Source organism: Aulonocara stuartgranti (genome assembly GCF_965226115.1).
Source record: "Aulonocara stuartgranti genome assembly, chromosome: 1".
NCBI classification, from domain to species: Eukaryota; Metazoa; Chordata; class Actinopteri; order Cichliformes; family Cichlidae; genus Aulonocara; species Aulonocara stuartgranti.
Window position 1 is genome coordinate 15,623,030 of NC_138939.1, and position 16,209 is coordinate 15,639,238.

Sequence of the window (16,209 nt, forward strand, 5' to 3'; positions counted from 1 at the left end):
AGAGCCATTAACAGTAAAACCAGTGATAGCGTCACACTTTCAGACACTATACAAGATTTCAGATACGAAATGGTTAAAAGTTATTTTGTAAAAAAATGGAAATTAGACTTAAGGCCCAACTCAGAGGCGGAGCCAGACATTTGAAACACCCGGGGCTTAGCCCTAAAGGGTAGTATGCATGTGGGATTTTTTTTTTTTTTTGGGGGGGGGTAGAAATGACTGAAAGATTAATAGGCTCTGTTTTGACTTTTGTTCAAAAAAAACAATGACTTCATATAGGGAAAAATATTTATCACATGTGCAAGACACCTTAAACTAGTTTTTTAATTAAGCAGCGAGGCAGAACAAGGTCAGGGCTGTATCAAGACACGAGGACTAAACCCCAATTCAACCAGACCCAGAACTGATCCGGAATTAAAACAGGACTACAACAGTTCAAAACCAGGACTACTGAGGACTTAACCAAGACAGAACCAGAATCAGAACTAGATGATAGTAGCACTAAAAATCATCATAGACCTGCACTACACTTATTTTTTTAATTCTACCAAAGTCCACTATTTAGATTGAGAAAAGTTTATATAATTATTTAGCCTTGTTGTGCAAACAAGCCTGCAAAACATAATAAATATAGAATTTGAAAAATAGCAAACCTAAAAAGAAACACTAGGTACTAGATACATGAGTACTTATGATACAGTTATACTTTTGGTAAACAACCATTTGACTAACATGTGTGTCTCACCTGCTCTTGTTCATCTCTGTTCTGTCCTCATTCTCCATCTCCCTCTCTCTCCCTCTTTGTTCCTCTCTCTCCCTCTCTGCTCCTCTCTCTCCCTCTTTGTGCTGACAATCATCAAATATACAGTTGAAACCAGATATTTACAAACTCTTCAGATCAAAACACAAACACTTTTTTAATTGTAAGATCAAATCAGACTAAATGTTTATTTTTTTAGATTGATAAATATAAAAAACATATTTGTTAACTTTGAGAGTAAAGAGAGAAACTGTCTGTATTTCTTAATTGCAAATGGCACCAAATTGTATTCAAACTGAGCCACACTTATGGAGCTCCACAGTTCTCTTCCTGGTGTTTTGGTTGATATCGCTTGGTTTTCCCATGTCAAAGAAACAGGCTCTGTGTTTTGCCTTGTATGCATCCACAGCTGTGCCACCAATTTACTCACATGGACTCTACTAACCTATCAGAAGCTTCTTCAGCTCAGAATGGAATCGTCTGCAGTTTTCTTATTAATTAACAAACTTAGTGTACATTTACTCCTAAATTTGATGAAAGTGATAAAATATAGACAGCTCTGTCTCTCTTTATGCTGACATTTAACTAATTCAAAATATATTTCAATATTTATCTAAAACAAAAGTTTAATCTAAATTGATGTTGTACAGTAAAAATGTTTTATGTTTTCTCCCTAAAGTGTAAATATCTGGTTACAAATGTGAATATCCTGCTGTGTACTGAAATCCCTCTTGTTTTGCATAGAAATATACTGAACAACATACAAAGCATAATATATAAAATAACATTTACCTGAGTTTTTTCTTTGAAAGAAGCCTCGAATGTCCATTCTTATATTTCAGTACATAACTGAAACCGATTTAGTCGGGGAGGGTAAGAACTGAAAATATGAAATAAACACACGTAAGCTAAGACTCTCTAAAAAAATAGCATTTGTTCGGATTTTCATTTCGCCATTTGTTGATTCACTTGAAGAGCAAGTAAAATAATATTGGTCAAGTGATCAGTTTCATATCAATCTTTCGTGATGCACCGTCATATTTACATTATTTGTACGGTATGAATGATTTGCTTTGGTACCTGGTCAAACTTAAGCTCTCCTTAGTATGGCTGGCTCCGTCTCTCCAACAGCGCACTCACGGGCAGCAGCTGCCCCGCCCCCTCGCTCAGTCGCTTAGTGCCTGAGCTTGGATCATACCAATATCAGGGGGGGATTCACGCACAGTCGTAAATTCCCACAGTGTGCACTATGTGCTTCGAATATTGTGTGTACTTTTTGTTTTATACAGTTGTCAGCCAGGCATCTAACTATGAAAAAATTACACTCCAAAATACCCCGGGCTTCTGACAAAACAACCCGGGCTTAAGCCCCGTAAGCCACCCCCCCGCTCCGCCCCTGGCCCAACTCTAACTTTTGTCAACTCCTCAGATGGATTTTGCTTGGTCTTGCTCAGGTGTACGCCTGCTATGTTAGTGTGTAAATGTAATGAGAAAAACAAATATGCAGAACCCTTCTATGTGACCCCATGCCTGTCCTACTTGCTTTATTCGGTTAAGAAACAGGAAGTGGTGGTGCGGTTATTACAGTCTGGAGTTTGAACCCTAGAGTCATTCCACATCCGCTTGTAGAGCCAATCGTCAAGAACTTGAAGTAAGCAATTTTTTGTGCGACTTTATCAGTCTCTCACAATCTCTCACATGAGGTGGGGGAATGTTGCTTCAGTTCATTTGGTGACACAGCTCGCTCAAGTCTTTTCTTTCCCATCCTTTCTGTTGTAGTTTTGTTGCTGTGCTTGGGATCATTGACCTGTTGCAGGACCCGGTTTTGCACGATCTTCAGCTGATAGACATGTAGCCTCACATCTGACTCTGGTATACAGAGTAGTTCATGGTCGAGACAGTGACTGCAGGATGTCCAGGTCCAATTCCAAACCAGTCTAAACCATCACCCCTCGACCGCCTCTTTGTCCTGATATGCTGTGTTTGGTTTTTGCCAGATGCGGTGCTATCCATTAAGACTAAACCTCTCCAATTTAATTTCATCACTGTTGATGTGTTTCGTTGCTGGCATTGTGTAAAAGACCTGAATGCTCCGGACCAGCAAACTGGCAAAAATTCGGCTTTCAGACAGGTGGTCACGCTTGCTGATGATCATTTAATCAAGAGCATTTGATTAACACCTACTTCCCCATTCCTATGGAAGCAGTAAGAGTGTACTTCATTTTCCCACACACTGCTTCTGCATTTCAGCTTAATGTTTGTTAATTAAATAATGACATGGTGTAAAATGACACGTTTTTTAGTTCACTTGAGGTTGTATTTACCGAAATTTAGAACCTGCTAAGGACCAGGTTATTTTTAACATGTCCTGATACAGAAACTCTTACAATAGAAAGTGGGTGTGCTTTTGTTTTCAAGTGACTCTACATTTGGAGTCTTATCTCAGTTATTAAAGTGAAGATGTCTTAACCTGTACAGAATCAGATTTTAATATTGTCAAGGAGAGGTTCACTTAAAGTCCATCTTAAAATAGTACTCACACAGCTATTTCTCTGCTCAAGTTACTCTTTTCTCTGATCCATGCCCCTACTGACTTCAGAAATATCTATAAATCTATGGAGCTGACCATACTGATAAATGTGAGGTTAACTGGAAATATTCTCTTCCATTTTTTTTGTGTTGGCTGAACAACAGACTGGCAATCTGTCCAGGGATGTAACCTGCCTCTAACCCATCACAGTATATAAGAGATGGATAAATGAATGGATGGATGGAGAAACTCAAAGGTATAACCTTGAAACTAGGCAATGGTTTAATTAAGGAAGTTCAGGCAAGAAAAAAAAAAAGTGTCAAATTTTCATCAAAGTTGGTCCTTTATTCACAGAGGGTGTCACCAGTTGGGCATCCTACCAAATGTGAATAATGGTCACTATTTCGCTGTAAGAATAGTTTTAGTGAGAAACTTCCAGAAAATTATGAAAGTGAAGCTTTGACCTTTCGGATTTAAAAGCATCATTATATTTTTTATCCTATTAGAGATTTTTGTGAAATCTAACTATTTTAATGCAATTAATTCATCCTTCAGCCAAAGCGAATGTTTGTGCCACATGCTAAGAGCTTTCAAAATGCATTTCTGAAATGACACATTCAAGAAAAACAGAAAACAATGAGTCCAGCATTGACTGTCACCAGAGGCGATGGAAGAAAAATAGCATGGCAGAAATTAAATTCTGCCTCCTCTGACTAAACAATGTGTGTGTCCCGGCTCTGAATGTTGGATTGTCGATTTCCTTTTTTGGATTCAGAGACGGTTCGATAACAAAAATAAAGAAAAGAAAAAGTGCTGACGCAACTGTTCGGGCTCTGAGGCATGAGGGCGTTTTCAAGCCTGAAAACTGGTCCCGACAATCAATTTTTCTTTGTTGTTGCAATTATGACAGATGGCTAAGACGTAGCCCCATCCAAAACATCAGCAGCTATTTACATGGAGACTGGGACAGGATGCCTCCTGTTGAGTTTACACTCAAAACACCTTCAGGCATTTTGCAGGAAAGACTCCTCTGACCCTTTTCGCATTACACACACACAAAAATAAAATAACCTGACAGTACAGACGGAGGTGCCATCTAAACACATTAGAAATGTTTTTTTCTTCTTACTGGATATGAGCTTTTCCAGAGTTCAGCGGGCACACGGGACGACATTACACAGAACACATTAAAATAAAAAATAGATGGTTTTATAATGTAGAAGAACATTAAAAACACTGCTGGATACAGAACTGTGCTCACAGGGCACAGACCTGGTATGAGCAGTGAAATATTCTGATTGCTCACAGACAAACGCAACATAAACTTCCTATTCAGTTGTTCTCACTTACCCACCGACAACAAAGGGACGCCTTTTTAAATCTTATATGAAAGGAACAGAGAAAAATGTCACCATTTACACGACGCAAACACAAATGCATGACTGAATTTGGTACCGTTCTCACAAACAACAATAAGTTCAGAACATAGTCTCAGTGCCCTCCAAGTTTGTTTTTTCAAACATGGTTTTCCATTAAGTGTTTTTCTGAAGAACTTCAATCTCTCTAAGAGCAGGGCAACGGGCCCAGCAAGCAGCTTTAAAAACCTTTACAGGCTTCTGTTAAATGGCTTTCTAACATCACTGAAGCAATCTTTGCTGCTATAAAGTTCTTCAAACATGTCACTGGATGAATCGGCTGCCAAAACAAAAAAAAGAGGCTCCTTTTATGCTTTGACAGATAATTAATCGGCACTTCTTTTCTACACAACCAACTAAGATCTGCATAACCAAGGTGCTGCTGATCTTTGACAAAAATAAATACACCAACCAATTGTCCTAACCAACTAAGCACATGCATTATTGTCAGATGTTTTTTCCTCCAGCATTAACAAACCTTCTCTGTGAAAGAGAAAGATATTAATTTTTAAAACTCTCGTTGCATTCTCTCTTTATAAACTGACCAGATTTATTAGGCCTCTTCCGCTGCCTGTTAATAACCTGCTGAAGATCAAATTGAACATGTGAATAGGGAAGAAATGTGATTTAAGGTGGCGTGTTTGTTGATGCAATTCAGACCTGTCGAATTAGAAACTGCTGATCTACTGGGATTATCACACGCAACCATCTCTAGGGTTTACAGCGATTGGTTAAAAAAGAGAAATTATCGAGTGAGCAACAGTTCTCTCAGTATAAATGCCTTATTTATCAATTTACACATCCAGCTAGTATAGAGTAAAGTTTGCCTGTCCTCGTCCCTGCTTTGGTAACCTCTGGGTAGTGCAGTTTTCTCACACAATCCAAAGACTAATGTGAGATTAACTGGTCATTCCACAATTGTCCATAAGTATGATTGTGCACATGAACCATCATCTGCCCCTCTGTGTTAACCCTGAAACAGATCAGGGTGTGCTCGGTGTATTACAGAGACAAAGCCCCATCAAAGCAAAAGCCAGTATCCTCCATTCAAAGATCGACATGCATAAACTGTTTCTCATCCTGAGAAAGTTTTACAAACACCCGTTATCAGTTATCTGGACCTGACCAAATGCACACAAAGATCTTTCTTGTAGCTTTCATGGACAATGCTCAAATGCTGTTAAATCTGCCAGTCCACAACTGTGTAAAAAATTCAGCCCATTTTCTAAACCACCAAATCACCTGAGACACAATAGCTTTAGGGAATTCAAGCAGCCTGCAACTATCACGCAATCAGGCCACAAATCCACAGTACACAATCCTTAAAATGATGAAGGCCTGTAGCGTGCAGAACATATGCCCCCTCTCCTGTGCTAATCAGAGTTTGTAGCTGGCTGCTAGTTTCAATGTGTGATCAGTCCGCTGTCCCCTACAGTGCATTACCATATGCTTGATAAAAGCTGGGAAAGAGATCTCCAGCTTCAGGCTGTGTGCATGGCGGCTCGGTGTGCTCTGATGGTCATGCACAGCGATGCAACTAAAAATTTTCAGTGAGGATTCAGGTTCACTGGTTGTGCAGTTTTAAAACAACAAAAAATCCTCAGCTTTATAATAATAATAATAATCAGGCTTTGTCTCTACTGCAGGAGATTATTAACATAGACTATACATAAAAGATGGATACCACTACTGTGACTTCACCCATAGTCTGCGCACTGGCCTCATTTTAGTTTTTTTAACTAGATATGACCATAACAGGATGTGAGTGTTTACCGGGATATTTACCAGCTAATACTAGTTCTGTCTAACTAGCTTGGCTGTCGCATTATAGCTGTCATTAAAGGGATTATAACAACAACATGCACCTACTGAGAGAGAGAAAAAAGAAAAGAAAAAAAAAAAAAAGCTAAACACCTGACTCTTTAACGCATCTTTAAGAACACATGAAGCATGTCTTTAATTCTAGTTTATAATTTATAGATTAGAGGGCATAGCTTTAACCCTTAAAACTATTAAAACAGATCAGTGATCTAAAAAAAAAAAAATCACTCTTAGTACAGATGGAGAGGTATAGGCTGTAATATTTATTTATCCTTTAAAGCTGTGTATTTGGGGATTTACTAAAGTCAAGTCAAGGAACTTTGGTTTCTGACTTTATTTAAAGTCCTGAGGGTTTCTGGGTGATTAATACAGTCCGTATGTAAAAAAAAAGACAGGTGATGTTTATCAAGTAACAGGAAATTAAGAGTCGTCTTACCCTATTCTGAACGTAGTCCATGATGTTTTTGAAGTCCAAGTCATCGTAGTAGTTTACTATGCCCTTTCGAATGTTCTTGTTCAATAAACGTTCCGCCTGTGAGGGAGTTAGAAAAAGAACGCAAAACTGTGAATAGTACAGGAGAGGAGAAAGTCAGATTATCACATCTGTCAGTGGAGCTGTAGAGTTACTTGTATGTGTCAAAAACCATTTAGTTGCCATTTTCGGTGCCGTATGAAATGTCTTTGGCCCGCACGTCCTCTAAGCAAAACGGCAGTAGTCCATTTATGGTGATGTATTTGTCCTCATCCTGTTTTAATAGCACACTGCATGCTGCCCAACAGTTATAGTATGCGGACATTGTTAGCCTTAAAACGAAGCCACAACTCCAAATAAAAACAGAGCCAAATATAACCCATGTTTTTGAAAGGAGAAGCTGCAGGTTTTATTTGTAGTGTGACTTTCAGGGTTAACCGTGGAATTGCATTAAGCTTTAATAACCAAACATAATCATGACTTGTTGAGCTTAATCAACATTTTAGGGGATTTAAGGATTTAAGAGCTTTGACTGTGCAAAATTATGATCAATGAAACAGTTTAGATTTTTTTTTTTTAATGTTAGAGCTTTTATTCCTCCTACTTATATTTTTTTTTTTAAAAAGCAGCCAATTGTGTCTCAAATTGTGTGTGTTGTGTACCAAAATACCCTCTATGTTAAAGGGTATTTCGGTACACAACAATCAGTGTGTCAAACAGGCGCCTGCTGAGAGCAAATGCTATCATAAGTCAAGGTGACTGATTCACTGAACCAGGATATTAAAATGAGAGCGAACTTGACCGCTCACATCTGTCAGTCACAATCTGGTGCTGTGGGGTTACATTAAGTTTAATATATAAGCTTATACAGTCACTTGGCATAAATATTTATAATTTGGAGGTCTCTTAAGAGAATTTTTTGAGAGCTTTTCATTAAATGTTTTCATTCAGGGAACGGTTCATTTACTCCACTAATTTCTCCACTCTGTTTCTGATACATTAGTCTTATTTATAGTTCATTGGCGATGAAAGCGACAAAGCGCTGTTTTTCTTTTTTACCCTTTACTTAGGCCTAATATTGTTCCTTTATTTCATTCTTCAAAGCACTGCCGACAATAACGAATCGAGAATGCAGCCTCCTCCATTAGAGCCACAGAGATTAAAAGAGATTTAATTTTTCATTTCATTTCTTTTCTTCCCCTCTTGAACATATCAGGTGTTGACAGTGGATGTACTGGGACAAGGCACCCACATTTAAACCAAAGTACGATGTGCACATTTGTAGAACGAGAGCTCAAAGGGCATCATCTCCTCAAACAGGATGTTAATTAAAACGGGAAGCCAAAAATAAGTATGTAGACGTTCAAAATGTATTTTTGAAAGTCTACATACTCCATCACTTGGCCCATTTTCAGGGATTCTTTTAAAGATTGAAATCTCGATTGTGCTCTCAACATTTCATACGTGCAACCTGTTGAGCCACATCGTAAAAGTACGCCTTGTCATGAAAATCCATATGCATTAAGATGGTGATGCAGGAAATGGAAATCTGTTATAGTTGGTTTTACACTGAACAGATTAAAAATGTGACCAGTGTATCACTAAGAATCAGTCAGTTAATCAGTGAAATTAATTTCACTTTAATTTGGCAACCAATTAAAACAATTTCTATGTTTCCTACATGAGAGTGTCAGACCTGAAATGCAATCAGTAACCTTTAATGTTCAAAAGTTTCAAAGAGCAGCACACAGAGCATAGTGAGGGAATTAAATAAATATAACTCAAATTCAAAAAGATTAATGATTAATTCATTTTTTCAACACAAGTGGAGCCTTTTTGTGTTCTGACCAGAGTAGGTGACCTTCAGTCGTACAACTTTGAGCAGAGGAGGGTGAAACAAAGAGTCAAGTCCCAGATCTTATGTTTGTGAGCCTGAAGTGGAAAGCTTCATTAACAAAGAATGTCATCTGGGAGGTGGAGGAATTTCAGTTTCACGTCTAAGAGGCTCTTGCTGGATGTAAGTAGTAGATGTGATTTTCTGTGTCTGTAGACAGCAACAGATTTGTGATTGAATTTGGAGTCCAGGGAGCGCTTTTAAAGACCTTCTATGACTCTTTGGTGGCATCTGTCATTTTTTACAGTGTTGTATATTGGAGCAGCGGTTTATCGGCAGCTGAGAGGAAGAGGTTGGATAAACTCATCAGGAAGGCCAGCTCTGTTCTGGGATGCACCCTGGACCCAGTGCAGGTGGTGGGAGACAGAAGGACTCATCTCTGATGGATAGAGTCTCCCACCCCATGCATGTAAATGTTGCTGAACTGCAGAGCTCCTTCAGTGACAGACTGCTGCATCCTAGATGCATGAAGGAGCGTTTCCACAGGTCCTTCCTCCCTGCAGCTGTCAGACTGTACAATCAGAACTGCTCCCAACAAACAGATGTTTACATCTGCGCTGTAACTGCAATAATTTAATCAACCGATTTGCACTACAACCTGGTTTGCCTCTTATCTGTAGTTTATTTTATTTTATTTAATAACGGCACTCTGTTTATAGTAACCCATTGTCCTTGATGTAAATATGTAAGAAAAATTTTGTATGTTTCTGTTCTGTGTCCTGTTTGTTGTATATGTGTCTTTCTGGCTGCTGTTACAGCCAAATTTCCCCTTGTGGGGCAATTAAAGGATTATTCTATTCTGTCATATATTCTGACATAAAAATTAAAATAGATTTAAATAAAACACAAGCCTTTATCGTCAAAACGGGTTGAGCCTCAGGGAAATTAAAGTTTCCATTGTCATTTGTTTACCCGTGTGTCTGAAAGATTAGGCAAAAACCACTTGGCAGAATTTATTAAAACTAGGCGGGGCTGTGGACAAAATTATGTGGTGTGGAGTTGTTCTCAGCAGAGGACAGAAGGATTCTTAAGCTCTTCCCTACAAATCCACATCAAGATATTTATGAGAGTGAGCTATTTATAAAGAAAACCCAATGACGTCAGGATGTTATCAGAGAATTGGTGATGTTTGCTTGATTAACGCGAATCTTGTTTTGATCATGGCTCATATTAGTTATCATCCTCCACCAGTTGTGTTCTGTGCAAACCTCATTTCTCAGGGCAGGACTAGAGGCTAAGCACCTAACAAACTTATTCTGTAATTTTAATAACCATTAACACCATTCTGTTTTTTCCCCTCAAAATTAATTATCAAAAGGTTTTCATTTAACAAAATTATATGAGGAATTTTATGCCTAACGAACACGGCGCTGTAACATGCAAATGAGAAGGAGATAAGTCATGTCAATGTTATCTCCCCCTTCGTGCCGGTTATGGTGTGTAAATGATCTGTGACTCACGGTGCGTTGTGCTCTCCTCTCAGGTGTAGCTGGTCTGGTGTGATTAACTGAAAAGCAATAAAGAGGGGGCAGGACCCTTGGTGTGCTTTCCTTTCCTCTACACACCGTCCAGCCAGTGCAGCGGTAATTTTTGGTTGAACAGTTGTTAATTATTTTGTGTTTTGTGTATGTGTGTGTGGGGATTTTGTGTTTTTGGTTTTTTTGATGGGTCCAGAGGGTCTATTTTTCCTGCTTTATTTCTGTTATGTTGATTTTGATAAAGAAGACTTCAGACACTACAGACCCTAGATTTACTGGCTTATCTACCTTCTGTTGTTAGCCCTTCTTTAGTAATTATGATTAAAAAAAACAAAAACAAAAAACAAAACCCTGCAGCTTTAACTTTATAAGATTATTTTTAGACCTCTCATCTAGAGAGGCTTGGATTACAATTTAAAAACTAACTAAAAAACAAACAACAACAAAAAACGACATATTTACATCCAGATCTTGGTTTTTTTTGTAATTCTGCTTGAACAACCTCCTTTAGTTTGAGCCAAAGTTTATTTTAAATATACAGAAAATTATTGTTTACATAACATCAAATTTAATCCATGTGAAGTGGACCCATTTTCATTATTTTAATAAAAGCATAATAAACAGTGTTGTTGGAGTACAGAACCCTGATGCCTCATTTACATCGAGTTAAATCATTAAGAGGTGGAGGTTTGATAATTTGTTTCATATAAAATAAATTTTACAACATGCAGCCATAATTGGTTGTTGTTGTTTTTTCATTTAAGAATTTGTTGATGAATCAAATGAGCCTCCCACAGTGTCTCATTTTGGTCCCCTTTACACTTCATTTAAAACTGAGCCTTCCCCATAAAAAAGGATTACAAAATAAAAATCACAATCCTGATGATTAAGCCTCAATTTCTGTTGCTTTTATTAACAACTGCCTTTAAATGGCGCACCATTAAAATCTCTTGGTACGACGCAGCAGCAGGAACAACCTCTGGAAAATCCAACAGCACAGCAAATAAAGGCAATCGAGTTTTCTTGTCTAAACAGGATTCATTAAAAGGTGCTCTACACTTCGGGGTTGGGGGCCTCTACATTAGACAAGACCCTGCATTTTGAATCACCCACCTGCAGTGCCTTATTGCAGACAGTTTGACATTCAACACTGCAGTAATTTCCAACAATCACTGACTTTAACTTTCCATTCTTTACATTTTAACTATTTGGAGTTTCTATGTCATGTAAAGTTGCTCCTTTCTGGTTTAAAAAGTATTGACAGACATGATGACCTATGTTGGAAGAAGCCAGAGATCATAAGGCAGAGACAGTAAGCAGGACCAACAGGAGAACTTAAGAGGGAAATATTAAAAGTGCAAAATACAGAGACATTGTGAAAGATGACATAAATATCACATAGACAACTGATAATTCTACATACTCTTCTAAACATATGAATTCTGATCCTGTGCAAGTTTAATCTATTGTATTGGTCACAGGAAAACAGCTTTTAACAGCTTTATCTCATGTTAAAGAGAATAAGACTTCAGAAATCAAATTAAACTACATAATGTGGCTTTACTTTTCTTGGCTAGAGTGAATCTCTTCCTCGTGGTAAGCAGACTGTCAGTGTCAGACTGCTTTGGTTGTTATCTTGCTCCCTGCTACGTGAAATAAAACACATGCCTTCACTGCCCACCTGCTGAAGTCAGAGGATTTCAAAATGGTAGGGAACTGATTAACACTTGAGGCAACTCACCTGGTTGCGAAACACCAGCCCCAAGATTGCTCCAACCAGCTCCAGGAGCAGACACGCTGCCAGGGTGTACATGAACTGTGGTGCACCAGACAAGAATATGAATTTCATTGTTCTATTGAGTTCAAGCATATCCCCCCCCCCCCAAAAAAAAAAAAAAAAAAAATTGAGATAACGTTTTCTAAAGTGCCTTTGTGTGCATCTTTTAACAGTTTGTGTATTGTGTCCATACAGAAAGACCTTTCCTTCCTATCCTAGTTAATCTCTAAAGCAACCAGTGACCAGAACACTCTGGTCTTGCTCTGTGCTTTCATAAAATCCTGAATATAGATGCCATCTTCCCATGTTTGTCTTTTCCTGCATCTGGCAGTGACTCCAGTTGTTTAGTTGCTTATTAAGTAATTTGTAATACAGTGTGTCTTGATTTTTCACCAGTCAGTTCATTGCATTTCTTCCTATAGTTTTAGTACATAACAGAAGCAAAAATTTAGTACATTATGTCAAATGACTCTCCTTAGTGTAATAAGCCATTACTCACTCCAGCTTAGAGACCGGTGTGAGCATCCTCCAGTCGCTAGGGAAAATATACATTGTCTGACTGGTTGCTGGCGATGAAATCAGTTGCAAATGTGATGCTGCACCAAATACCTCCTATTGATTGTTTTGGTTGCTAGCACGTTGCTACAGCTGAAGTAAAAGTTGTGCTTTTACCAGTGAAACAAACATGTTTCCAAAACGTAACAATCTCTATTTCTGGTTTGTGTCACACTCTTCACACAGTTTCAGTTGGAAAGTGTTTGCAGACAAGTTGGCATCTTATAAGCAAACGATCTGCTAGCAAAGCAATTCCAACTAGGTTTTTGGTGCAGCATCATGCAACTCTCAACCAGTTTCATCCAGTAACAGCTTTTTCTGTTTGTTTGTCTCTCTTTAAATCCCAGAAAGTAAGACAGACTGGTTTAGTTTAAACTGTGTGTGTGTGTGTGTGTGTGTGTGTGTGTGTGTGGGGGGGGGGTTATTTGCATCTTTACAAATAACAATGATGCAAAGGCAATTTCCAATACTTCACCACTCACCACTTTCAATAGAGTTATATTATCCCTCAGGGAACCCAAGACTCCAATGAATGAAACAACAAATAGGATGATGCCCAGTAGGATCAGGATTATAGATGGGGCCAGAAACACACCCTCCAGTGTCTTGTACTGCTGTCGCTCTACTTCTGCATAGATGCCAATACCCAGGATACATCCGCCTATTAGCTGGAAACACACAAGCGAAGCAGTTAGGACAGATTAGTCATCAGCTTGAACATGATGGGAAACCAGCAGGTTTCTAGATTCGCTCAGTTTCTGCAGATTTAAATATAACTAAGAGAATAAAACATTCAGTGGGCCAAAGCTTAATTTCCACAATTACATAAGATAAGATAAGATAACCTTTATTAGTCCCACACGTGGGAAATTTGTTCGTCAGCTACCACTTAGCAGGGAATATTGAGGTGGAAAAAAAATGGAAAGTGCTTAGACCACCAGGTCTCAAAGACAACAGAGAAAGAGACGCGTACAATACTTAAGTTTAAGGTCATACATATTAGAAGGAAAATACAGCAACATCACTTTGTCAGACAGGTTCTATTTAAGTGATTTCTTGATTCAGGAGGTCCAGCAGTAATCAGGGCTGGATATAGCTAGTGAAATTGAACTTTGCTTCCCCAAAAAACGTGGTTTTCACAGTCAATGCTTGATTTAACAATAAGGCAATTAATATTTCGACACAGGGACAGATAGGTTTGGATTTTTGTTGATGCTGGAGGTCAGAGGAGAAAGGCCAATTAGCTTTGAGTTGACAGGAAGGTAACAAGAACTCAAACAACCACAAAGATGGGCCACAGTGGATACATCTACCGTCAGCTAATAACAAGTCACACAAACGTATTCACATAAATGTAACTGCTGTGACATCACCTGTTGGTTAGTGTAGCCCTCACACTGTATGTGATGACCAGGAGGTGAATCGGACTAAGAAACCAAGAGACACTGCACACTCATATTATAGCAGTTTGTAAACCACACGTTAGCCTCACCCTAAAGCAAATAATTATAAAATGCAGTTTAACAGGACTTTCACACTGACTTCACTTTTCACACCAGTAAGCTGTGCCAGTCTCCCAATCTCTCATGTACAGTCTATGGATGATGGTCCATGTGAGTCTGTCTGATTTAGACAGAAACCTCAACAACAAGCATAAAAATCTATATGCCTATAAAGCATAAAGTCTGCACCTCAGTCAAATCATGAATGTTTCATTTAAATTCCACTTTGGTGGTATACAGAAGCAAAAATGTTTTTGTCCATTTCTAAAGCCAATTGTATAAAGCGTTTTAATAGTTTCTTTATCAAACAACAACAACAAAAGAAATCCTGGCAAACACTGACATAATTATAGGCATACCCTTGTAGAGCTACAAGGGTATGAAATTTCTCCCGAAGAAGAAATGATAAATAAATTAAGCAATTATAATCTGTATAATCGCCAGACTGTAGTGGACTATGGTTAGGGCTGCTCAATTAATCGAATTTTAATCACGATTACGATCTGGGCTTTCAACGATCATTAAAAATGACTGAGCCGATTATTAGCCCCTCCCTCATTTATCCGCGACACCTTAAAGGCCGGTCCGTGAAAATATTGTCGGGCATAAACCGGTCCGTGGCGCAAAAAAGGTTGGAGACCGCTGATTAAGAGGACCCGAGGGAAGCTCGGAAAGCTAAGCAGAAGTTATTTGGAGAGTGACTGCCGTTGGTTGAAAAGAGAGTTTAAAAAAAAAAAAAAACTTCAGTGGTGTTGCACACTATTTTATATTATTTTTTTAAAGTCATTGTTAACCCTTTAAAGCCGGTCAGAGCTGCATGCTCCGTTTTGCGTAACTATTTTTAAATCCCTGTAGAACCTGAACCGTGTAAGCTAGCGCAATAATTTGTTTTGAAACCGGAGGAGTTGTACTTACATCTTATGCCATCAGCTTGTCCTCGGTCACGGTTTCGTTCCACATATAGCTTTGCAAAAATTGCATAAAAAGCGCTTGCAGGAACAAAAACATAATATTCCAGAAACACGCTTTGCCGTTCCTATCAGCTGTTCGTAACACTTCCCACAGTGAAATGATGCACATGCTGTTTTCTTTGCAAATTTGCCTCCTAGGATTGTTTTTCCTGCAGTATATAAAAATTGCTGTATCTCCAAAATAAAACTATGAAGACACTCAAAATAAATTTCCTGTGGTGGGAAACTATTTTTTGCAACTTTATTGTATTTAAAGTTTTGAGGGATAAACCTCTTAAATTTCTCCAAGTAGAAATATATGTAAACAAAACAAAAGCGATTTTCAATTTTTTTTGTAGTTTATTGCACTTTTTTTGCAATTTATGTAATTACTATGCACTTAATGCATACATATTATTAAAATATGGGCTATAACAGTTGTATTGATGTATAGCAACTTGAAATGCTCCCACAAATGGCACTACAGCATGTAAAAAAATAATATAAGCTCTGGTGGACTTGGTTCTATAGTAGGTCTTAAAGGGTTAAATAAATATCGTCAAATAATCGTGATCTCAATTTCAGTGAAAATAATCGTGATTATCATTTTTGCCATAATCGAGCAGCCCTAACTATGGTAACAGATAATTCAGCGTTGTTATTGTAAAAAATAGTTTCTTAATTAGGTTCTCTGAAGTTTTGTATAGTCTGACACATGCACGCACACAGTGTCTTTATTCGAGTTTCCCTTCACCACATTACTCCAACATAATTCAACAATCAATTCAAAAGAACATTTAAGAACCATCAGTGCTGTGAAGCAAATTGCCTAGATTGTTTATACACAGCCATAAATACACACTTTTCTGTCTTTGTCATTGAAGAGAACTGGAAGAGAACTGAAAGAGAAGCAATCTTCAGTTTTAAGTTCTCAAGTAACCAATCATCCATACAAAGTCATCACATCAGGATGGAGAAGGCTAGTTTTCCCATTAAAGACAAAAGATGGGTAGAAACGAAACAGGGCACTGGCATTACGGACTGATAATTGGAAA

At 38.1% G+C, this 16,209-nt stretch overlaps 1 protein-coding gene and 1 long non-coding RNA gene across 2 annotated transcripts in view; both read right to left on the reverse strand.

Annotated features, from left to right (window-relative positions):
• The window catches only part of tspan15 (tetraspanin 15), a 42,809-nt gene that overhangs the window by 14,769 nt on the left and 11,831 nt on the right, over positions 1–16,209 (reverse strand). The window contains exons 2-4 of the mRNA XM_082533168.1: positions 13,185–13,370; positions 12,112–12,186; positions 6,963–7,058 (exon numbers count right to left, since the gene is read on the reverse strand). Coding sequence (XP_082389294.1) covers positions 6,963–7,058; positions 12,112–12,186; positions 13,185–13,370 — 357 coding nt within the window. The remainder of the gene's footprint in view (positions 1–6,962; positions 7,059–12,111; positions 12,187–13,184; positions 13,371–16,209) is intronic.
• Positions 128–2,151, reverse strand: LOC309706546. Its single transcript, XR_014276755.1, has 3 exons — positions 1,841–2,151; positions 1,553–1,640; positions 128–846 (listed from the first exon to the last, which is right to left on the reverse strand). It is a non-coding gene; the product is annotated as an uncharacterized lncRNA (long non-coding RNA).